General features: G+C 34.8%; 1 protein-coding gene across 10 annotated transcripts in view; it reads right to left on the bottom strand.

Moving 5' to 3' along the window:
- The window catches only part of LOC142338988 (uncharacterized), a 239,736-nt gene that overhangs the window by 56,268 nt on the left and 158,925 nt on the right, over positions 1-24,543 (bottom strand). For 2 of the 10 annotated variants that reach the window (XM_075388631.1, XM_075388664.1), the window contains exons 1-2: positions 14,520-15,176; positions 3,897-5,171 (exon numbers count right to left, since the gene is read on the bottom strand). In XM_075388631.1, the coding sequence (XP_075244746.1) occupies positions 3,897-4,142 (246 nt within the window). In that variant the 5' untranslated portion in view covers positions 4,143-5,171; positions 14,520-15,176. Of the gene's footprint in view, positions 1-3,896; positions 5,172-7,067; positions 7,419-10,164; positions 10,184-10,323; positions 10,877-14,519; positions 15,177-24,543 lie in introns of those variants that run through there. The other 8 variants (XM_075388638.1, XM_075388647.1, XM_075388675.1 and 5 more) reach the window with 7 other exon arrangements.

The following is a 24,543-nucleotide window of genomic DNA, read 5'->3' as shown; positions in this document are numbered from 1 at the left end:
AGTTGTGGCGTCAAATTATGTAAACTGGTCTGGTTTATGAAAAGTAATGGGCCCAGACACAAGTCTAGCCAGAGGCTTTCTGGCCGGAATTGGCCGAATTTGTTTATTTTTTATGACTATCTAATTAGGTAACATTTAGCACTGGCATACTTTGAACGAGTAAAATATTCGAACGTAATTTATGCGGCAGAAATACTTCTTGGTTCCAACTACTTAAACCTATAAAACTTGTCTCTAAAGCGTAGTGTATGTAGACCTATTACATGATTATAATCTTGACTTTAATTGGAAAAAGTTGGTTCCGAGGAAAACTAAATGATCGGACGAGTCTAACACAAATTTAGAACCCCGCTCTATCCGACATATAAAAGTCAGATTACTTGTTAAATCCAAAGAATTTATAAGATTCGCAATTAGAGGAGCCGATAATAGTGAAATATGCACTTTTGCAAATAAGCTAACAAGATTATGCCAGATTTGCTCTTCAGATCAGCCAACTAGAGTAACATTAAAGAGCTATAATTATCCAAACAGTAGCCATATAATGGCCAGATCTTCGGACAAATTTTAAAGCTTCAAGCTTTGCGCATTTGCATTTTCAGACAGACTAAACTTTGATATAATCTTTACCAATAAAAAGCCCTACACAAATACCCTAGGAAATCATTAAATGTTATCAAGGGCGTAAAGATAAAAAGTAAACAAACATTTTGTGTGGGTATTCCCCTCTGCCGCAAAGATTGACGTCCACGAAACGCAACTACCTTTATGATAAGGAACTACGATAAAAACTTTGTTTTAGAACAGCAAAAAAACGCATTTTGTTGAAATTTGTATTTTCGTAAATAAAAAAATGTTTCTATATAAATTTCTAACTTAAACTTATTAATTATCGATTTCTAGCTTATTTGTTACTTTGAATTAAATGGCACTTTACTACGAGTAAAATGGCACCACAACTATGATCTCAATAAGAAAATTAAACTATCAATTCCAAATTGAAAAGCATCTTCTAGTGGACTTGCCGTTTGAATGCAGACAGACACAGGTTTTCAAAACATGACTCGCAAAACAGTAGGCGGCTGATCGCACCTCATCCTATCACAGATAGTTTTAAAGGAAACTTCTAAAATCAAAAGGATATCAGATTTCTAAAACTCATTAAATCAAAACAAATGAAACTAAGCTTATAAGAGCATGTTAAAATTTACATTCATTCATACGCTCATTGAGTGAGTTGGTACCAAAGAATTTTTAATTTTTCCAAAAAAAACATGAATTTCAGAAGCTAGGCAAAAAAAACAATTTTTGAAAAGTTTATATTTCAGATCATTAGCACAGGAAAAAATTAATAATTTTTGAAAACTCCAAAATAAAAAGTTTGCAAGAAAAAACTGCTGTAAACTGCTGTTAAATATTCCAATTTACAGAGCTTTGAAGTTATGATAATGACACAATTCCACAGTAAGAACGAATTCTGATATTGACAAGCGCTTGTTGCATTGAAGCTTGCCACAATTGAACAAAAAATAGAACAAACTGAGAAGATAATAAGAGCTTCTGAAATATTGAATCATTATCTTAGTTTGCCCAAAAATGCCTCAAATATTTGCTCGCCGAGCGAATCTGAAAAGCCAAAAGGCATATTTAAAAAACGCCAGGTCCCAAATCTTAGTTATGATTTATCTGCCAAAAAATCTAACATCATCTATAAAATAGCAATCAAAAGACACCCCAAACCTCAACTCTATTGTCTTGCAAATATGTGTGCATACGATTTGATCACGTTCCGTTACATTGCTCCAAATCGCCAAAATTGTTAGTCACGTAAACAATCTGTATCATCAAACTTGGTACAGAAGAATTGAATGTGCAATCAGTTGGCTTCTTTAAAAACGTCTTAGTTTTCGAGTCTACATCGATGAAAAAAATTTGTGTTTGTTGCATTTTAGCAGCTTGCTGATGGTCACTAATACACCGCTCAAAGAATGTATTAATGCAGTATCTATCCATTCAGAAAAAAAAATAATCACAGAAGTTGCGTTTCGATAAAAATTGACTGCAAAATTGACTTAGTGCCCTGACTGTGTTTCTTATATATTACCGTGAGACCTGACAAAAAACGGTCCGTCCAGGCTTCAAAACTGAGCGCAATTGGATATTTTAGTGATGAAAAAGCTTTGAAGAAACCATGAAGAATTCCACACAATTTTATTTTGCCCACAAAAAACAGCATGAACTTAAACGCTCTTAAAGCTGAAAAAGCTAACCTAAGATATCACGAAAATCAACAGGTGGTATATTGATGCTGCAAGCAATTAAAAGTTTCTTCCAAAGATTTTTAATACGTCAAATATATTCCAGATGAAACATTTCGCGAAAAATTATCACCAAATCGAAGAATTCATGAAAAAAAAACAATCACGTGAGCAATATTTAATTTACGCAATAGAAAATAGACTTTTAGATAATCAATATTTTAATTAAATCGAAGATCACAGCTTAAAAAATTCGGATTTCATTTTTCTACAACTAACATCCTTTACAGCTTTCCCCATCGTCAATTTAAAACCACTCCTGATAAAAAAAATACTCACGTGAGCGATGTTTAATTTACGCAATAGAAAACATGCAGATAGAAGACATGTAGATAATCAACACTTTAATTAAATTGATCACATCAAAGCTAAAAAACTGTATGTGTATGTATGTGTGTGTGTGCGTGTGTGTGCGCGCGTTCGTGCGTCTGTGTGTGTTTGCGTGTGTGTGTGTGTGCGTGTGTGTGTGTGTGTGTGTGTGTGTGTGTGTGCGTGTATGTATATGTGTGTGTGTGTGGGTGTGTGTGCGTGCGTGTATGCGTGTATATATATATATATATATATATATATATATATATATATATATATATATGTGTGTGTGTGTGTGTGTGTGTGTGTGTGTGTAAACTTCGTGAAGATTGTTCTGAAAATCATTTAATTCTCAAAAAATGCCCAGGCGATCACGTGGAATTCTGTTAGCAGACCCATTCAGAGCCCAAAAAGCGCTCAAATTAAAAAAAAAACGTGATGATTGAACACGTCGCTCAATTTCGCTTCGCAACTGAAACTTTTCTATATGTCGGTAAACTTAAAAAATAGTAAACAGTAAAAAGTATCGACCAAAAGCTCGTAGCTTATGTGAAAAGAGCGAACAGAGATGAAAATCTCCCCAGTTTAATGAGGATACAATAATTTTGAAATTAGTGTATAAACCGAGATGGAGTCAAATGGGGCAATTCTAGAGTAGCTTTGAATTGAAATTTAACGACAAGCTTCCATGAGATACGATAGAATAAATGTCAAAATTTCATAATCGATTGATGTTGGAGTAATTGCTCTCGAACGACTAGCGGTGAACAGCTCGAAATCATTGTAGCCTGTTTTATCCAGGCAAAGGGATCGGTGGAAATGAAGATTGATTTCAGGAGGAGGCAAAAGGTTCATTAAGGTGCTTCAAATGTTGTCAGAGGTTATGATAGACCATTATTAAGATTTAAAGTTTAGAAATTAAACCAACTTCGACTCACCAATTGAATTCAGCAGCTTAAAGTTGAGAAGGAGAGAGTAAATTAGGTCACTCAAAAGTCAAGGTTAAAAAATATTATCGAAAAGTCAAGTCAGTCAAACAAAACTTTGCTCAAAAAGATACCTAAGACTACAATAATTGCGTCAAACTTCGTTCGAGAGAAATTAAAAAGAACCCGATTGTTTGGGTCTGCCCTAAGAGATCAGCTGCTTTCGAGCAAGCCACTGAGCAGAGTAAACCATTACTATAATTGACCGTAACCGTCAATTACAAATTTGAATTACCAATAGCAATGAGAAGTAATTTGGCAAAAAAAAGACCGAGTAACTTACCTTGAAAGCGTCGAAGCAGACAGTGACTTTGCCATTTTGGATGTCGACGTTGGACGAGGGGTGCGCATACTTGCACTCGGTATTGTCCCGCTTGCACGACTGGCGCAGGAACTCACGACACACCTCAACCTGTAGCCACGTGGGGTCACGGGTGAGGGTGGTGCCCGTGGTGGGGGGAGGTGGAGGCGCCAGGTGCAGATGAGGGGTGGTAGCTGCCAGGGCTGCAATGTTGCCAATGAATGACATCGTTTTGCTCCTAGTGTTGCTTCCTTTTTTGGTTTCAGTTTAACAAAATAAATAGCTTTGAATTGATAAATTTTATGTAAAAATAAATTAAAGATAGATGTATGGGAGAAATTTTAGAAGTAAACAGGAAATATAAATAGTCTATTAAAAATGGATAAAAACAGTAAATAATCAAGTAATCGAAATCAGGTTTTTAAAAATTGTTTCTGTAACCTCAGAAATTCTTTGGAGTACACTCGGACGGAATAAATGGAAAAGAATTTGTGAATAAAATAAAATAAACGAAGCAGTTTCGAGTCAGACAAAAATGACTAATTATCTTTTGATTTGTTTTCCAGTCAGTTTTTGTTAAACGTAAAAATAACGGTCAACCAATGCCAACTTAATATAATACCGCAAAAGTAACTTAAAAATGCAAAAAGTTGAATATCAAAATGACAAGTAAAATAATTTCCCACAAAAACTCGATTGTGCTTTAATAATGTAATTGGATTGATTGCGACAGAGACAAGATTGGAGGTGTTCTTACGGTTGAAGCACCTATAAATATAGCACTAACTCATAAATAATAAACAATATTAACCAGTTTGTTATCTACTGGTATAGCTGTATCTCTAAATAGCGATATTAAGTTTAGTAAGCAAACAGCAATGGAGCTATCTCTCTCATCCATAATTATTCTATCGACAACTCCAAAATAGATGAAACGCAACAGCTGAAAAATGATAACAAAGTAAAGGGCTCGAAAATAATTATAAGCAAAGTTGAAGTAATTTATTTTTAATTTAATTAAATTCGGTATAGTAGCGAGCGTATGAGGCTTTTGAGAAGCGGCAGCTACGATATTTGAGTTAATTATATGGAAAACAAAAGGAACTGTTCAGAATAATGTGGATGTTGTTTTTATGGCTAGTAAATTGGTTCCACTTGGTTCAGACCTGATAGCCCCAAATTGTTTGTCTCTCTTTTAGTGAACAACAGTTTCCTGCTCCTCTTTTCTTGCTTGTCTTGGATTTTGGGGTGCTCTAACTAAAACAAAAAGTGAAAATTAGGACACAATGTTCTGACTAGTGGACAAATTTGCGCGTGTGAGCAAATTGGACCAAAGTATGCGCTTGCTCAATGGAATATATGCGATCAATGGCAGCATAAATTATTCACGCAGTGCGTCTCATTTCTTTAAACTCGGTGGCAATTAGGCGAAAAGGAAAAGAAAAAAGCAGCAGCAATTTTATCAAAAGTATTGACTACCAAGCTACAAAAAGGATGTCAATAATCGAAACTTGTCAATAAACTGTTTTCCAATAAGAAGCACAACAAAAACAAAACATACACATACATATATACACTTTGCAGGGACTTTAAAGGGGGGGGGGGGGGAGGGAGGGAGGGGGTGCAGTCAAAATATGATGATAGAAATACTTTGTGCATTTTTTTGCCTGAAGAAATACGGTAGCTGCCTAAAAAGTGAAAGTGGTGTACATTTTGTACATTAATTAAGTACTTTCAACTGAACGTTTTTTTTCAACTTTTGTGTGCAGTAGTTTATTACGTCTTAAACTAATGTCTCCTTGCTGAAATGGTAACAAAACTGCCAATTATTTTAAGTAATTCCTGTTGTCTTTTCTACAACACAGCTAAAATTCAATACAAAATGATTTTAAGAGAAAAAACTACAAATAGAAGGAAATACAATAACGCTTATTTTTTTGCCAAATTTAGAAACTTTTCTGCTAATGAAGTGAACTCTTAAACAGCTGCTGTTTGATGTATTTTTAAATACAGATCTGAATGTCCATTTGTTTTTCTGACAGAAAGTTGAAGCAAAAATATCGCCTTTCATATTGATAAATTCCAGTAATTTTTTGATCATCTTAACGATTTTAATCACGTCAACGCCTTTGTTTTATTTGCAATAAACATTTAAAAAATGACTACGCAAGAAAAAATTAACAGGACATTATCAAAAATGTGCAATTGAAAATCCAAAAATTGTCTTTTTCAACAGTTCAATTGAAATTTGATTTAAGATAAAAAATAAAAATTGCAAGTCATTAGCTATTTTTTAACACTCGTTTCTTTCACCGCGTAACTGAAATTGTTGTCCTAAATTTCTGTGAAACTTACCGACCGAGAGAGCGATTGAAAAGAAGAAAAGAATGGGTTCTAAGAAGAGTAATAACATAAAATATTTGCGGAATAACTTTTCGGGTTATGGAAGTATCCAAAGTTAAAGTCTAAAATCGATTGGCCAGTTTTGGCACTAGCTGTGAAGAGAAAATTGATCGGATACAGTCTGGAATTAAGAAGCAGCCGCCTAGCCAAACAAACTTCAAGGCGAATAACAGTTGGCAGAATTTAGGGAAAATGAAAAGACCTGGAAATACTTTGCAACAACCCAGCAACGCAACCCTATGGTGAAAACATTATATGTAGAGCAACGCAGAGAGCCCAATAGATCCGGAAACTGGAAGGGGTAGGAAGAATAGTAGTCGTAAATTAAGGCTAACAAATCGATCAGTGCGGGTAAGGTTGTTTACAAGTTAAAGAGAAACAATTCAACGCCGCCCCCTCAAAACTCAAACCAGCAGTTTCAGTCAAAAACACAATCGCAGACAAACTAAAGCAATACTAAAGTAACAAAAGCCTCGCAAAATGAAGAGCGAATTGTGTATGGTATAAAGAAAGACGGCGCTGTTTTTAATCGAGAGGACTTTTAGTGATTCTGTGACAAAATAACGGTGCGAAGACAGATACTCAGTGACAAAGGCTTTAATCAACCTGTTCAAACTGTACGCCACCTTAACAAACGAGAGAGAAAACAGTCCCAACTTTAGGAAACAAAGGGGTGTTTATCTTTTTATCGAACGACCATCAAACCGAAATTGACCAAGACCAATACCATAGATCAGAAATACAACTTACCATTTTAGCACATTAGGTTTTAGGTCGTTGACAGTTTCAGTGTTTCAGTTCGGTTGAAAGGCTGTTTCGGTTATTCGTATTGTATAGGTAAAATGCAAGACTTAAAACTGCACCAAGTTAGCAAAATTAAATTAAGCGTAGTTATAATACTGGTCGAGAAGGTTTCATCAGAAGCTATAAGAAGGTTAGCTAGACAAAATTAGAAAATAAAAGAGTACAAAAGAGTGCTAGTTTCGCTATTATTGTTATTGTTGTTGTTGAGGTAGTCGTAGACGGTCGAAAGAATGAAAGAAAGAGCGAAGCTCGAAAGAGAGTTCTGAACTGAGTTGCGGAGATTATGGTCTGCGATGTTTACGTATGTTTGCCTCGCAACATTTGCAACCCCAAGGACAACCAATGCTTCAAAAACCCAACCACACAGCCGAAATCCCTCGTATCATAATTTTCCATCAACTTCATGTTAATTCATACAGTAATTTTAAACAACCGATGTAACGTCAAGACTTGTACTTCGCGTGCAAAAATCGAAAAATTTTTGGGTAGTTAATTTTTGCTTCTTGTTATTTGGAGTTAGGCTAAATGGTACTGTTTACACTAATTTGTCTGATCTCAGTTCCTAGTTTAAGCACAATCAAGTTGAGAGATTTGCTTTACTCCAGTTAAGACTTAAATCACCACAAGAGCACTTCAAACTTATCACCCCCCCCCCCCCCCTCTATTTACCTCGCATTCGTAATACAGTTTCAGCGACATAACGTTTCAACTGTAGTTGCTAGTACACACATAACACTGATTAGTTCAGTCCCATAGACTTTGTACACAAAATCAATGAATAGTTCGATAACCAAACTTGTAAACCTTTGTGCTGGTTTGTTAATGTGTAAGTTCACAATTCAACAATACTCAATAGAACAATACAATTTGAAGTTGTTCGCTCTCAGTGTGGAGATTTGTCCCTGATAGAGCAAACTAGAAACACAAAGAGGGACTTTAGAGATGTTTGCACACTGGATCCAAAATATCTCCGGATGGGAGACCAGAATCCTGCTGTCAAACTCTGCCAACCCAACAGAGGTTGAGAAAGAGGTTGCATTGGTCAAACAACCTGATCAAGCGAAATACTACCACACAAAATAGGCAAAAATATACACTATGACTAAGTGAAAAGGTCCACGTGAGTCTATTCGTCTGCCAGAACGTTTCAATATATATAAGAAGACATGACCAAAGTTGATAAGGTTTTAAGAGATCCATTTTTACCATTCTAGAACCTATATTTGACTCCACCTGATAAAGAATTGAAAACGACAGTCTATATAACTCCGTCTATTTCACAGCAAAGCCTTTGTAAAATTCACAAAAATGTCTATCTTTTTAGGCATGAAATTCTTTGTAGGCATGAAATCTTTTTAGGCATGAAATTTCGAAGCCAATAAACTTTCTGAAATTAAGCGAACAAATAAAATTCGTGGAATGTTTGTAAAACGGCCAGAAAAAAAATCAGCAACAATGACCACCTTTGTGCGGCTTTTTATGTTGTCGCAAATGTTTGAGAAAAAAAAGTTAAGAGCAGACCGAAGCAGACCGTCATTGAGGAATCAAAACACAATACGTTTTACCCACCAAGACAAATTATGCCTTTTGGCCGCCTAAATATGTATAAGAGAAGCAATTTGAGCAGCCATTCTTTGTTTTGTTGTACTAAATGTGAAACAGTTAGAAACAAAGTTGATTATTATATGTCCATTTTTGCTACTTAGGTTTTCAGGAAACTAACTGCTATTCAGTTTCCGAATGTTTTCTATTTGAACACAAAAGCAATGTGGTAATTGTTTACCAGTAGTGCACATAATAAAAAGAAACCACGGAACCAAGAAATCTAAAAGGAAAAAATCAAATAATTATCTAAAACGGTTGCTTGATGTACTAGTTTTAACAGCTTCGTTTTTTTTTTCAAGAAAAACTTCACAAAACAGATTGATTTAAAAAGTTTCTTAAAATACATAAATGTTTGTTTTGAGAGTAAACTTGAGAACCTCTCATATAAAATTTCTCTAATCATGTATAAAAATGATTGAGAATAGAGGAAACCGTTTTATGGCTAATTTTTGTAAAATTGGCAAGGTTAAAAAAAACTATGTCAAGACCAATATTCTGAAACCTATTACTTCATTCCACTTTGAATTATCTTTTGAACATATGTGTCAGCGTAGCGCAAATATCTGCACCGCAACCTTTTTTTGTAAAAAAATAATGTATGTAGGGTTGAAACAATATATTCTTTAATGTATAGAAATTTATGTTTCAATAATTTAAAAAGTTCCGATATTTTCTGTTCAGTTCCCCGTCCAATTTGCCCCTCCCCCTTTTATACGTGTTCAAGCACAATAATAGGTATAAAGTTACTTTGCATGCCCACATACGAGCAAAATTCCTTCATTATAAACAAATACGGCAAAGGTTGCAAATTGATGCATTTATAGAGATAGTGTTTTCCAGATAATGCACGCAAGAATGAAAACTTCTATTTGACATAGTGATTAACGTTTTTGTCTGAAGGAAATTGACTGATCATTTTAAATTGCTCGAAAATTATTATAAAAGTGTTTTCAATCTAATGTGTCACTAGGTAGTGATGAAAACTAAATAGGGCATTGGTATTGAGAAAAAAAATCAAGTTTTGGGGCTGCAAAAAAACTCGCTATATAAGGCGGGGGTGATTTACAGAAAATTTCATTCATTTGCGTCAAAATAACTTTGATAACATCTTTCGAGCTAGAAAAAAATAGTATGATCTCAAAACAAAAAAAAGTCTTCTGGCCCTGTGAATTATAGAGGGCATGTTTCAGAGCCCAAATTAGACCAGTTGAGATTTTCTTTCTTTTCGTAGGAGCATAATGTTTAATGAAAACATTTCTCTCAGAAATCAACTTTATGCAAAATGCCTGTAAGATATGGCGAAACGGAAAAAAAATTGACGATAAAAGTAAAAATTGCAGCTTGCTTCACCAATCCAGTTTTTTCTCAGACCATTTTCTAGTGATCTCAAACGTTCGCAAGAGAACTCAAAGCTGTAAGGACAAGAAACAAAACTCACATGACGCCAATGAGATTTTCATTGAGTAGGACTCTAGTATCGATGAAAACTAATCGCGAAAAAAATGATAACAGATGCTGACGAATCATAATATCTGGTATGTTAGTAATTACCTATAAAAACACAATTAAATTGAAAAGGTTACCAAACAAAACTTACTAAGCCAATTGCACTTGAGTGGAAGAAAGTCAAGCAACTGTTAAATTGTAGTCTGGCTACCACACCACGTACACAAACTGAACTGGCAAAGGACGCGTCCAATTAATCAAACTGAACTTTCGCATAAATTCAGTCCAGGTATCATCATAACATTACACAAACAGTCTGATAGTTGCAATCGCAAACCAGCACACCACCATCACTGCTGCTTTTTTATTACTACTAAGTGAATTGGCTATAACTGAAAATTCTGCAGTTGATTTTCTAGCTGCTACTGCTGCAGCATTGATATGTAATAAAATATCCGCCGCACGTCTATAACTAACTCACTATATTATAATATAATAATAATACGCACTTTATTCTGTAATTTGTCTGAAAGGTGAAAAAAAAGTGCACAGGGAGCTGTTTATTTATTGAGACTACTGCGGTGCTGCTTTTAACATTTTCACGTACTCAAGGTCTAATAACTATTTATACTTTGTTACTCAGTTTACTAACTAACTTAGCTCAGTCGCATTATTCAACAACAGTAGGTGAGTGAGTGAGTGAGTGCGTATAGTCAGTATAGTCATAATTTTCATCACGTACTTCTTTGTATATTTTAATGATCATTTTGTCTGCTGTACGATCGGCTGCCGGCCACACTGAGCAAATTCAGGTAGCGTATCGATTGCTGTGTGTGTGTATTTGTAGTCTAACTGCAACAGCACAAGTACACATGGATTGTTTGTGGCTAAGCTGAGCTGTTACTTTTGAACACTTCATTGATTAGGCAAGAGAGTTTTGTAAATTCAACAACTCGCGATCAACAATGCTCATTCTCCGCTCCGAGGAGTCGAAAAACAAAGCAGCGGCCATCTCTCAGATGCTTTTGTTGCCTCACAGAGCAAAAACTGAGATAACTTTATTACTAAGTTCAAATACCAGAAAAAATTAAACACAGAAACTACGGTAAAAGAGTTCGAAGATTAAAATGACGATCATAACAATACAGGTATTTGATTTAATCAGAATAATAGCAGAACTTTTAAGAAATAGTTCCTCAACAGTTTTTAAGGGGTTCAAAAAAGGTGAGCCCAGGTTTTCTGTACTTAAAATAGGAAGTCATTTAAACCGTGAATTTATTGAAAGCATCAGGAAAAAATTCCACTCAGAAATAATCAACTGAATTTTAACCGTTGAACCTCTCAATGTCATCGACAAAATTCAACTAGCTTTCCGAGAAAATTCGCAAAAAATTTCAAAACTTTAACATCATAACAGAATTAGCAAAAATATCTAAAATCAATATTTCGCAGGTCGTGCACTTAAGAAAATCTTTTGATCTCAAAATATGCATAGTACACCGTGAGTTTTTCCTTCTCTTAAACAACCAATGAACAAATAAACAAATAAATAAGTCATAAATGAAAAAAATCTTATCTCAGACAAAAAATATATAAAAAAATGGCCTTCTCATTTGAAAACTGCTATTTTGTTCCATACTAAACCAGAAGAAAGTTCTATTCTGAGCCATGAATTACAAATATCATATGAAAATCACATTTTATATACTCAAGAACCCCCGGACTTGCGGCTCACAGCATTTAAGTGCTGAACCAGCATATATATAAAAACAAACCCAAATACAGTTTTGAAACATTGCATTTCCAGTGTATTCCAAATTTCTTTATGCGCAGCTTATCCTCATTCTGATTGAAATGAGGTCATTGAGTTCACCCATGCTAACTTTATCTAGTGTAGTCTGAAAAATTACGCATGCGCCGAAATTATGTCTGAGCAGAATAATGTCAAAATTTTGTGGCTTATAACCAGTAATTTACAATATTTTAATCGAAAATCACAGAATTCACAAAAAAAACAGAATGTCTTTAGACTAATCAGCGCTGATTTCCTCCGTCACCAACTTTCGGACCTTTTCACCTCATTAGGCTGATCCACTGCAGTTTATATGCGCACCTTACTTGAACAAAGGGCAAAAAGACGTTGTAGAATTATTTGCAAATGCTTGGAAGGGCGGAAAGGAGGTATTAGAATTATAATTACAAAGAGACAAAAAATGAAAATCATAAAGGAAGCCAGATCAAGTGCAATCACACAGTGCTCGAATCGCGTATGTCCTCATTGTGGGGTCATTTTGTACAATGGAGCGCAAACAAGAAAATATTGAAACAAAACAAAAAAGTTCGAGGTTTGGAGCACAAATTCTACATTGAAAACAAAGACCCTGCAAGTAATTGAAAGCTCAACCAGTTTGACTTAAAACCTTATTCAAATATGTCTTTAGTGTTTGCTACAGTAGCTTTTAAGATGAAATAGCAAGTTATACTCACAATGACGATAAAAAGTTGAAATGTGGTATGGTTAGCACAAAGCTGACAACCTTGATAACTGCTAAGAGAAAATGAAATCGAAAAAATCTTGCACAAAAATTAGTGTTTATGAGCTTTATATTAGAAACAAATTAGAACAATTAATGATAGAAAATGAAAAATATTAGCGAGATTTTAAAATAAGGCGATAGATATTCTATTTGACCGCCAAAACAGGCGGAAAACATAAAATTTTGAAATAACTATTTAAAAAACGATTTTTAAAAAATCATTAAAAATATTGTTTTACTCCCGATGAGCTTTTCTAATTATACTATCACTCAAATATATTGATTGAGAAACCTCAAATAAATTGCCTATTACAGTTATCTCACAAAACTCTTAAACGATTTTAAAAGACATATGAAACTTTTTACAACTGTACAGCAGGCAGATACAATTTTTCTTTTGCTAATTGTTCAGCTCAAACTTTACACAGATAAATGCCCAATCCAATGAATAAGAACACGATTAAGTCTTTAGAGTGAACTCTAATTATCTGCTACAAAAAATGCAAAAGCCATCAGAGCCGCGCTCTTTTTTCTGTCACACTTTGCCCACTTTTAAAAGTGGCACGATTTGAGATCTACTTTTTTGAATCATGGGAAAAATGTTACATTTCTATCGCGAAAGTGGCAAAAACTCTTCGAAGTAGAAACATCTAAACATTTGAGGAAAATTTGAGACAATCATACCAATTGGGGAATAAGGAAAAATAAAAAAACTTCACAAGACACTTCTAGCCACCATGGGCCACTTCCCCAAAATAAATGATACCATACACAATCTGAAAAGCCAATGAAAAAAATGGACTCGATAAAAAACCAATCCGCTATATAAAAATCTCTCCCCAAAATAATTTTAGATAGGAAAATAAGAAAATTCACCTTTTCTGTCGTGGTGAACTCAAATAACTGAAACTAAATAGGTACACCCAAATTTTTGTACAATCGGAAGCTATCTATATTGAAGAGGTTGATCTGTCTGTACACACAAGGACTCATTTGTGTGTACAGACGACGGAAGAGATCTGTTTATATCGATAATGGGCGGCGAATTATCCTTACCAATAATATTGTGCCACTGGACGCATTCTTGGTCTTTGTTTTAGGCTTGGTTTCAACTCAGATACATAAATCAAAAAGAAATCTCTCTGATGAATGGCAATAATATATACGAAGTTATTTATGGCTCGCTTCAGTTCCAATAAACGAAGCTAGTCTGATCTTCAAAACACTCGTTTAGACCGTAGGGCGAATAAATAACAACCGGGCGAACGAGAGAGGGGGGAGGGGGGGGGGGCTGTGTTGCACTTCGCTGAACAAGTTGTGTCTGCAAATTCTGCCGAACGGTCCAGTGAATATCGGAAACATGTATTATTTGAATTGCGGTGTTTGTTAAGTCTAAATAAAGTCTCTTCTCAACAATCTGGATTATTAATTTTTTAGCCAATTCGAAGACCCAGAGACAACGGGAAGAAATTACGAAAAAATAGGGACAAGAAAAATGTATGCCACGACAAAAATCACTCATTATTTTCATTTTTGAGTTAGTTATGGTCTGTACTCACTATCACTCTTTAAGAAGAGTTCGCATTCGCAGAAAGGGGCATAGGTCAGGGTAGGTATGGGTTGGGGGGGGGGGGGGGGGGGTTTGGTTCGCAGTTCAGTTTACTATTGAAAAGGGGGCAGATTGAGGAATCTCATCGCCACCATTGAACTGCCGAGTACACGCCTTTTTCAGTTGAAGCGTTATTTGACAAAACTGTACACGTTTCAATCAAAATTAATCTCTGAATGTTAACTGATTACTGAAATTTACCTGTTGATATAGAAGCCTGTTTGTTTGTTTGTTTGTTTGTTTGTTTGTAACACTCTCCCAAACAAAGAAAAAGAAAAGAAGGATACAGATGAAATGTAAAATTGTAATAATAAGTTGAAGAAACAACAAACACGAGAGAAAGTTACGATTGCCACTTAATTCACGCTGTATTTGCCTCCTATTTTTCTTTAGATGTTAAAAATCTATTGACAAATGTTGAAAAATTGATTGAAGCTCTTACATAAAAGCTCACTGCTTATGGAAATCTTCGCAGCGTAAAAGCCGATATATTTCAAATAAAAGCTACAACTACACAACAACAATTGTTTCTGCTTTAATTTTAGTAGAAATGCTGGAACTATCAATAATTAGACAATAAGCAAAAATGGCAAAATAATTCGTTTTCGGGGAATTTTGAAAAAGCGTATATAGGTAAGCAAGCTGAATTCACTTCTAAGATATGAACTGCGGCGCCAGACAACAAAGCAAGTTATATTTATTTATTTTAATATTGAAAGTTGGTAGCCAAAATGCAGAAGCTTATTTTGCCAAATAAAAAATGGTCAAGGCGCAGAGAAGCGAAAGTAAAGAAAAGTGTTCAACTTTTGTTCAGCTGAAGTTTATATTGGTAAATAAAATGGTTGCTAGTAAAGGCTTACTTGTTCTTACTTTTTAGCTATTTATTTCTTCTCTTCACCATCGATATAATAGTGTAGTAGTATTAGCAGGATAAGACTAAGAAATAAGTGCTATTTTCACTTGCGGTTTTTGGCTTTCAGCAAATTAAATTGCAGCTCCCACTAACTTAGCCAGCCAATCCAAAACAAAGTGAGTTCATACCGCCTCTCTTTCCTCCCCAGAGCAGGGTAAAGGGTAAAGTCCAGAAAGTACCCGAGCTACCCTAGAGTTTCTGACAAAGTCGGCTTGAATATTGCGCAAAATGAGGGATTAATTAGATAATTCTACATACTCACAGCAGGAATATTTAGAACGATTTTTAATGAATTGTTTCGTTACAAATAGTACGTATTTTTATAGAAAGATTTTCAGAAATTGACATTATAAATGAACTCGTAAAATTTATTTTCATACCGTTATCGCTTTTTGTTCAAATTTAAGTCAGAAGTTTCATTTTTTTTAAAAAAAAAGCACAAAATTTCACCAATTTTTAAATGCCTACCAACCTTTTAAATGCGTTGTAAGCTAGCTTATATTTTAGTTCCGTCGGTACATATTAATGATTTCTTAATTAGCACTTTTCGAATCATCAGACTGTGTTATAAATAGTTAAGTGCAAACAGTACACGCATAATTGAATCATTGAAACAGGTTTTGTCATGATGAAAGAATTAATTTCTCAGAAATTTCAGCACTGATTTAAAACTATTATCATGCCACTTTTTACATTTAGCAGTCTAAATTCAAGTATTGACCCTGACCTGGCGAGTAAAAAGGGCTTGGGAAACGCGCAAACTGCCAGAATTTGTCCTAAAAAGGTGGAAAAACTAAAAAATCAAAGTATGCGTTCGCACATTTTGTTCTGACGTGTCATCGGAAATCTTTGGGAGTAGCGACTGGCTGCAGTTTTTCATTTCTATTACTCCAAAACCTGAATGATTTAATGAAAATTGTACAGCTCAAGACCCATAAATTTTTTTCACCACCTTTCTAGACAACTTTTGTGGAATGAATTTAAAACGAGAACTAATAAAAGAAAGATTACGTTGGAGAGTCCCAAATAAAGTTTTTTTTGTTACTTTGCGAAATAAAAATCTGCTTCCAAATGGAGAGGAGTTAAGAAAGAATTCAGTTTGCAATCAGTTACTCGAAAAGGTATCTAAATTGCCATTGATGATCTGGACAATAGTCGGATCTTTTCTGCTAGCGCCTCCCCCAGCCTTATATAGCCGTTAAATTTGCGCCCCCAAAACCTAAGTTTTCGCGAATTGTCAGAGCGATATTTGCATTTCGTTGAAACAAGAGTGTCTAGGTAGATTGAAGGCCCTTTTAGAATAGTTTCCTTAAGAAGTTTTAAAAAATCAAGCCCTTATTGTAGCCGATAGCACCAAAAATGATCTAATACATAAAATTTTATTGATGCTTACGTTATATGCAAAAATTTTGGTTGAATAGGTAATACTTTCAAACCATAGCTGTGCTAGCTTTTATTAAATGCATATTGCTCATATATGTTCACGTATAAGATTAACTTAACTTTAACAAAATGTTTACACATTTATGAATGGGGGTGCCTAACTAAGGCGGGGGGGGGGGGGGGGAGCAGAAAAGATCCCAATAGTCAAACACCTGATCTTGATAACTTTAATGCAGGGGAATTAAATCATTTTGCAACACATGTATCATTCAGAATATTCTTCCAGAAAAACTTTATTGTCAGTCCGGTATTTAAAAAGATTGAGTGAATAAAGAGTCTACCCAGACGGGGGCTAAAAACCGCAAAATTGTGAAAAATTGGCGGTCAATGCGTTGAACTTATGTAAGATCTACGCTTGAGGCATTGGAAAGGATGTATTGCTGTTTCTAAGCGTAGATCATAAATAATTTTGTCGTTTCTAAGCGTAGATCTTAATTTCAACATAATTTTAACGTTGGATACAAAAATCTGATCTGGCACAGTGAAACAATTAATTTAGCGTTAATCCTAAATAAATTCTTCGCTGCAGTTTTAGAGTTTAATTGCGCGATCTGCTTGAAAAACTCAACACTTGAATTTTTGCATTGTTCTTAAAAAAATAACATGTGCAATTTTTTGAAAACGAGAGTTTTCGTCGTGTCAGAGTTATTCAAATCCAATCAAACTTGGAATGGGATATCCCCAGTGCAATCAGCAATAATTTTTGCCGTGGCTTGTCTAAGAAAAAGTAAGATTTTCGTACACAAATTTACGAATTGTGTACCATGTCAAAGGATTATTAGAATCCGAACTTAATAAGGGCATTCCCGAGTGTATTTAAAGTGTCAATCACAGAGAAATTTTGTCGTAGCTTGCCAAAAAAGTTGGCCTTATTGATGTTTCCGTTCTTAATAAGCGAACAACAGTATTTTAAAAATAGAATTTTTATGTAAAATCTACGCTTAGAAACGCAACAAATTTATGCAAAGTAAGCGCTAACTTCAACGCAAAAAGTAACATCTACGCTTGGAAAGGCAAAATTATGTGATATCAAACCCAAATTCAAAGTACGCTAATGTAGGATATACGCTAAGACATGCAAAATTATATAAGATCAACGCTAAATTCAACGCAAAACTATATAAGATAAACGCTTGGAAACGCTAAGATACATGAAGTTAGACTCTATTTTAAAAGAATAGTGTTTAAGAGAAGTAAAGAATCGCAGTAGAGTGGTAGAAGAGGCGATATCCATGCAGGAGGTCAGTGGGTAGTCTCTCACAATCAGAGGTCTACGCCTTGAAACAACGCGGGAGCCAAGCGTAAAAAGGCTAAATTTATTTAAGATCTACAATAGAAAACGCAAAAATTTGTAAGATTTACGCTCAGAAAAGCAAAACTATTTCAGATCCAGGCTTAGAAACGAAAAAAATGTAAGATAAGTGGTTACTAATGTTGACAATTTACGATGAATTTTGCGGTGAATGAGCCGAATTTGTTCTCTCTAAAATCGCATTCACCTCTAATTTTTTGATGAAAATCGCGGTGAATTTTCCTATCTGTCAATGATAGTTGCCGCTTATTTTAAAAAATTTTGCCAAAATTCCTCGGCCCAGTTATATGTGCAACTAAGTGAAACCTCGTGACCAATTTCTATTCATTCTAGGCTGGCATTTGGAAAGACTCCTCCGAAATCGACTCCTCTGTAACAAATTCTTGTGACAAGAAAAATTTCTCAATGAAAAACTGCATGGGTTTGAGAAAAAATTCCACAAAAAACGCGGTTCTACATCAGGTTCAAACATTACCAAAACCTAAAAATTTAATAGAAATCAATATTCAAATAAATAGATTTTACTAAAGCGTGGATTTCGTTTTCACATGAAATAATTTTGAAAGTCTTTGCACTCTCATGAAAAGTATCAAAATATCTTTTCAGACACAGAGAAGGCACTGTAACTAGTGTAATAAACTTCTATGCGGCAAATGTAAACCTATAAATCATAGTGGTCCGCAAGGATCAAAGAACCCCTTGTCTATTTTATGATATAACTAGGTAATATTTAACATAAATTTCACAATAAATTGATAGCCGTTATGTAAGTTTAATTTTCAATTTCTCAAATGAAAAAGAAACTTGTATCAACGACCGATTGCAAAAAAAACCACCAAAAGGCTTAGAAAAACTGAGAGGTAAGCGAAGCAACAAAACTAGCCATGAAATCAGAAACACCTGCTACACTTTTTTCTCGAGGAAGCACATCTTTGAGAAGAGATTGATTTTAATGGCTTTGCACTAAATACAAAAACATCAATGCCAAAAAACCTTGAGTCATCAACCATTCCAATTTGAACTCTGCAAAGAACAAAGTTGGTGCTAAAATGTCAGTATCGTTGAGTCAGTATCGTTGAGTCACTAGATTTATCACGACATCGAGCAGCAGTCAAAGCTGGATTGATCTTGCTCAAGTAATTGTTTTAATTTTCTGAATATCAACTGCTGAGTAAAATTAGAGTTGAGCAGACACATATTTTGGATATAAAAGTACACCTAATGAGAAACTAGGTATAACACCGGCAGTCTTCAATCGCTCAACTGAATTTTTCGGGACTCAGAATTGGTACTATTCTACTAAAACCATGTGATAGAACCGATTACTTGAATGGAGAAATTTCAGCTAAAAATGGCACAGTCTTGAAAGTGATGAAATATGAACAATTTTTGCTCGAACTTTCTTATGAGCGGCTTCCTCTAGTGGCCATTTTCAATTGATCAGCAATCCTTTGTTGAATAGGATAAAATGTATTTAATTTGGTGTAAAACTTCTTATAAAAGTTCTTAAAGCGTTGAATTCATTATCACATGACATAATATTGAGAGCCTTTGCAATCTCATGAAAATTAACAAAACATCTCTCCAGACAGAGAGAAAGCGCTGTAATGAAAGTAAAATAAATCTATATCGCAAATAAAAACCTATAAACCATTGCGGACGTCAAGGATCAAGAACCCCCTTGCCTTTTTTGTGATATATTCATGAAAAATTTAACTTGAATCAATTTGCCCTTGATGCAAGTTAACTTTTTCAAATTTTTCAATTGAAAAAAGAAACTTGTATTGCAAACAAACACAAAAACGGCTTAGAAAAACGAAACGGTAAGCGAAGCAGCAAAACGAAACTCGAAGAAGCACAGCATTGAGAAGAAATTGATTATAGTGGCTATGACCTAAATTCGAAAAAAATGCGCCCAAAAATCTGAGTCTTCAACCATTTCAATTTGAACTCTGTAAAGAGCAGAGTTGGTGCCTTAAAAGAAAGAATTTATTTAAAAAATAATTTAAAAAATTAATTGATAAGTATTCTTGGACGAGATAGATATCGAACTGATAATAACACGCATTATTCATTTACCGCTTACATTAGATGCAAACTATAATTGCTTACATACACACTAAAAAAAATTCAGGTAAAATTACCTGAAAAAACACCTGAATTTACCTGAATCATTCAGGCAAATTGTTCTCACCTGAACAACACCTGAAATCACCTGAAATTTACCTGTAATTTACCTGAAAAATTCAGGCATCACTGGCTGAACTTTTACCTGAACCTGCCTGAAAAACACCTGAAAAAAATGCCTGAACAGTTCTTCTGAAAATTAACAAACTGATTTCAGTTTTCGAAGGACCGGGGTTTTGAAGCAGTGCTTATGTAGGAGAATAGAATTAGTTCGAATTAAAAAGAATATCAATCTGATTCTGAAAGACTTTAATGAAATGGAAGCTAAATGAGGACCATATGTCGTTACCTTCTAGTTGATCCACTTGATCCCCTTCAAGTTGATCCACTTTAAAACCACTGCGTTTCCTGTTGTTATGATTTCAAAAATTTTAAAGTTTCTTTAAACCGTTACTTTAAAACTTTGCTATGGTTGTTCATTTCAGAAACCCCTAATGGTTCCAAAAATACTTCCTTGAACTAGAAAGATCAGTGGAGCTGAAGAGTGGGAAAATTTGATGATAAATTTATCTGTAACTTGGCAAACATAAAAAGAAGCTGGAGACTGCCTAATAAATGTGTTGATGTTTCTACTAACGTTTGTATTTAAATTGTGTTTTAGTTTACTGCTAATTTTTTTTTGTTTCTTTGGTGATTGCAAAAAAAGGTATTTTCAGGTAACCACACCTGAACTTGTTCAGGTGAAAATTTACCTGAAATACAGTTCAGGTGTATTTCAAGTGCTTTTACACCTGAACTTCACCTGAACTTCCAGTTACCTGAACTTGGTTCCGGCAAATTTACCTGAACTTTTTTTAGAGTGTACGCGTTAATTTCAAAAGCTCGTTGCACCGTTATATTGTAACGGCAGTTTGTGATTAATTGATGTGAGTTTATGAAAAGCAAACAGTATGTTATAACTTGCATAAGTGGGGGTGCAAATCGGCGTGGGGGGCAATAACAGAAAAGAGCCATCAACTGCGGATTGAAATTACAGTTGAACCGACAAATAAAACTTGGATAAAAAAGTTCGCCTTTTGAGAATTATCAAACGGCCGTATTAAAAAGCAGTTCAAAATGTTAACCAATCCTGAAGGTGTTTTTTAAGGTTTTTGGCTGAGCAAAAAAGCAATCCTCAAAATGAGATTTCTACTTTCCTATATTTTCTTTATGAAAATGTCCAATTTTATCCGCTTTGATATCTCAAAAACGTACATTTTCAGCAACACGTGGCAACCAATTTAGAGTGCAGCCGTTACAACACGAGTTTCCCTATGAAGTCTTTAAAACTTTGCAAATGGTTTTGAAATTTCATCAGAATAAACTTTACCCATTTGAAAAAAAAATTATCAACAGATTCTGTTCCCACAAGATTTTCTCTTTCTTTTCTCAACTCTAAGAGAATTTCAAATATCTTGTATGTTTAACTTAATGAAGATGCAACATTTTCGGGAAAATGACTAAGAATCCTTTTTTTGTACTTAGTTTCGGAAAACTTAACATTAATTGAAATTGAATTAGAATGTTTGCTTAGGATCTATCATGATAGAAGAACTATAGGGAGTTAACGAACTAATGTTGACAAAAAGTTTCCAAATTTTTAAGCGACCCGTTCCGTCACTTTTTGGCTAAGCTCGAATTCATGTAACAGGTCGATCGACAATTTAACAGGGTTGAAGAAAACTTTCCACGTGTTCTTGTGTCTGTGAGGACTATTTTCCTACTATTTTTTTCAGAATTAAGTGGGTGGTTGCTCATGGCTTTCCAAAGAGGTATTGCAAATTTGAAGGCCGGAACACGGCAGAGGGAAAAATAACGTGCAAAAATTTTAACTTTTTTCAAAATGTTTGACAACTCTAGCTATCTAGTTTTTTTTCGAAAAACGTATCAACAGCACTTATTCTGACCTTTCGATAATCAGCGCTTTTTATTAACAGCTGAATAGCTATGTTGAAGTCTTAAATCAGGATACGCTTCTTTCCCAAAGATTTTTTTTCAAATTCTGTTTTTTGATGGGTTGAACAATAAGTGCAAACGCAAATAACCAATACTGATTGTTCACATTAAAATTCTTTTCGAGATATACATTTTGGGCAAAAACTTTAATAGAGAATTTGTTCTCGAACAAGATAGGCAGTCTGTTAGCGTTCCCAGGTAGAGTAACAGTCATGAAGCGGTCGATGAGTATCAGATCCGCCGTCAGCTGCTCCAGCTCACCATTTTAGCAAAATTGAAAACAGGCCAAAATTTTGTTACTAATATATTGATTTATGCCCGCTGGGCTAATACAGACCAATAGATGGGGGCGTGTTATGCTGCTAAATATAGTATGTTGAATTCCTTTTCCCGTAAAATTAACGTTCTTCCGACAATCGGATGCCAATAAAGTAGAACTCTCGATACGGTTCCTAATCCTTAATTAGCTCATAAACCATCTTAGGTTTGTTGTTAGTCGTGTCATAATCACCAGGGCAACTTGTTGCTGAGACCAGCAATTAATTAATTAATTAATTAGCTAAACCATCCAAACAAACCTGGGTATGGGCCGAGGGTAGATAGAAAATTGTGACTATAAATCTGAAGTAATTGGGGGATATTCTTACTGTTGCTTGAAATACCAGCTCGGTTGTCTTTAACAAAGATTTTTAGCTCAGTTACTCGTGCATCAAAGGCCTGTGGGACTTGGATGCGTGGCCGATCAATTGGCCGACATACAAATTAGCCGACACTTAAGCAAATATAGCTACTCGAAAACCACAGTTCATGATAATTACCCGCGCATTAATTGGGTAAAGCAGCGTCCCTTAGTGTTAAAACAAACAATATTTGGCTATAACTACTGACTAATTTGGCCATGCCTCAGCGGCCCGTGGGACTTGATATGAATCTATCACAACCGAACAAATTATTCAGGCCGAACATAATTAAGTCGAAGCTTCTAATAACACTACTTAAATTATACAGTTCCGATTTCGGTCATTTTCACGTCGTCTTGATGAAATCTGTCGGCCAATTGGCGTGTCTTCTAATTTGTGTGTCGGCTAATACCCCTAGCCCCACTTGAATGAATCTTAACCGAGTTTATACCGAACAAGTTACGAAATAGCGGTGCTAGGGAAATTGGCCGACATGACTTTTAGCCGACAATGAAATAATAAGAAATTTAGCCGACACTTTATGATAATTCGTCAAAAGTTTCATTGGTCCATAAATCAGTAGATCGGTGGGTCCATAAATCAGTAACTAGCATTGGTCCATAAATCAGTAATCAGTAATCCAAGCTTCAGAATAAATTTTATCGCTCATTTTACTTTTAGTTAAATTGTCGGTAAAATTTATAAACTTTTTTTTGGTTGTCGGCTAAACGCCCTGTCGGCCAATACGACGGCCACCCGAAGCAGCGTACGAATGTTCTCAAATCTGATTGGTCAAATCACCGTTTAAAATAATATGCTACCTTGATTTATTGTCTTCCCATCTGTAATAGAAATTAGCAAAACCCCGCGTTATTCAGTTATTTATGGTTTGTTTAAATCAACAAAAGTTTGCAAAAGCCTTCGATGAGGCACTCTTGGCTCCTAATCGAGTCATTTAATTACCATGTGAGCATCAGAACTCACATGATTGTTCATGCGCAACTGTAGCAAATTGCCGAGTCAGAAAGGGTGAGGGTTAAAACACGATACATTTAAGTGCTGTATTATTCGTATAATTGATTGTTTACTTGTTTACCTCAGTACCGAACATGGAACATTCTTAATACAGAAAATTTATGACTTTTGGAGTAAGGTCTGCGAACAATGTAAAAAATATGGCTGTCAATATGGTTCGGAATATTTAACATAAAATATCTACTTATAATCATCGTAGTTACTCTACAAAAATGTGGTGACATTGAAAGAAACCCAGGTCCATCAAATTTGGATAGAATAACAACAATTGAAAAATACAATGGTGAGTGTGCGAGAAAATCGGAGTTCCCCAAGTTTTGGTATATGAATTGTAGAAGCCTCAATAATAAACATGAGCAATTGTCTCGTTTTTTGAAAAATCTTAATGAAACCTCATTCCGAGTTGTTACCGAAACATGGATAAACGAAAAAACTGACATTCCCGAGTTTTATCTGTGCAATAGTCATCACTTCATTCACCAACCAAGATAATCATTAACTAATGTACAGAGAGGTGGAGGGGTAGGTCTTTGGGTTCCCAAACAGTTTGAAGCAAAAATGAGAAATGATTTGAACACAATCAATAGGAGTTTTTTTTGAGTCAATGTGGATTGAAATTGGTAAGCCTTTAACACAAAAACTACTCATTAATGTAACATACTGCCCCAATGTAAATCTTTCTAACTTTTTTCTGGATGAAATGACTGTAGAAATCTCAAA

The sequence above is a fragment of the Convolutriloba macropyga genome, chromosome 1 (assembly GCF_964194025.1).
Source record: "Convolutriloba macropyga chromosome 1, txConMacr16.3, whole genome shotgun sequence".
NCBI classification, from domain to species: Eukaryota; Metazoa; Xenacoelomorpha; order Acoela; family Convolutidae; genus Convolutriloba; species Convolutriloba macropyga.
The sequence above is the reverse complement of the archived record's forward strand: the minus strand, read 5'-3'. Positions and strand labels throughout refer to the sequence as shown.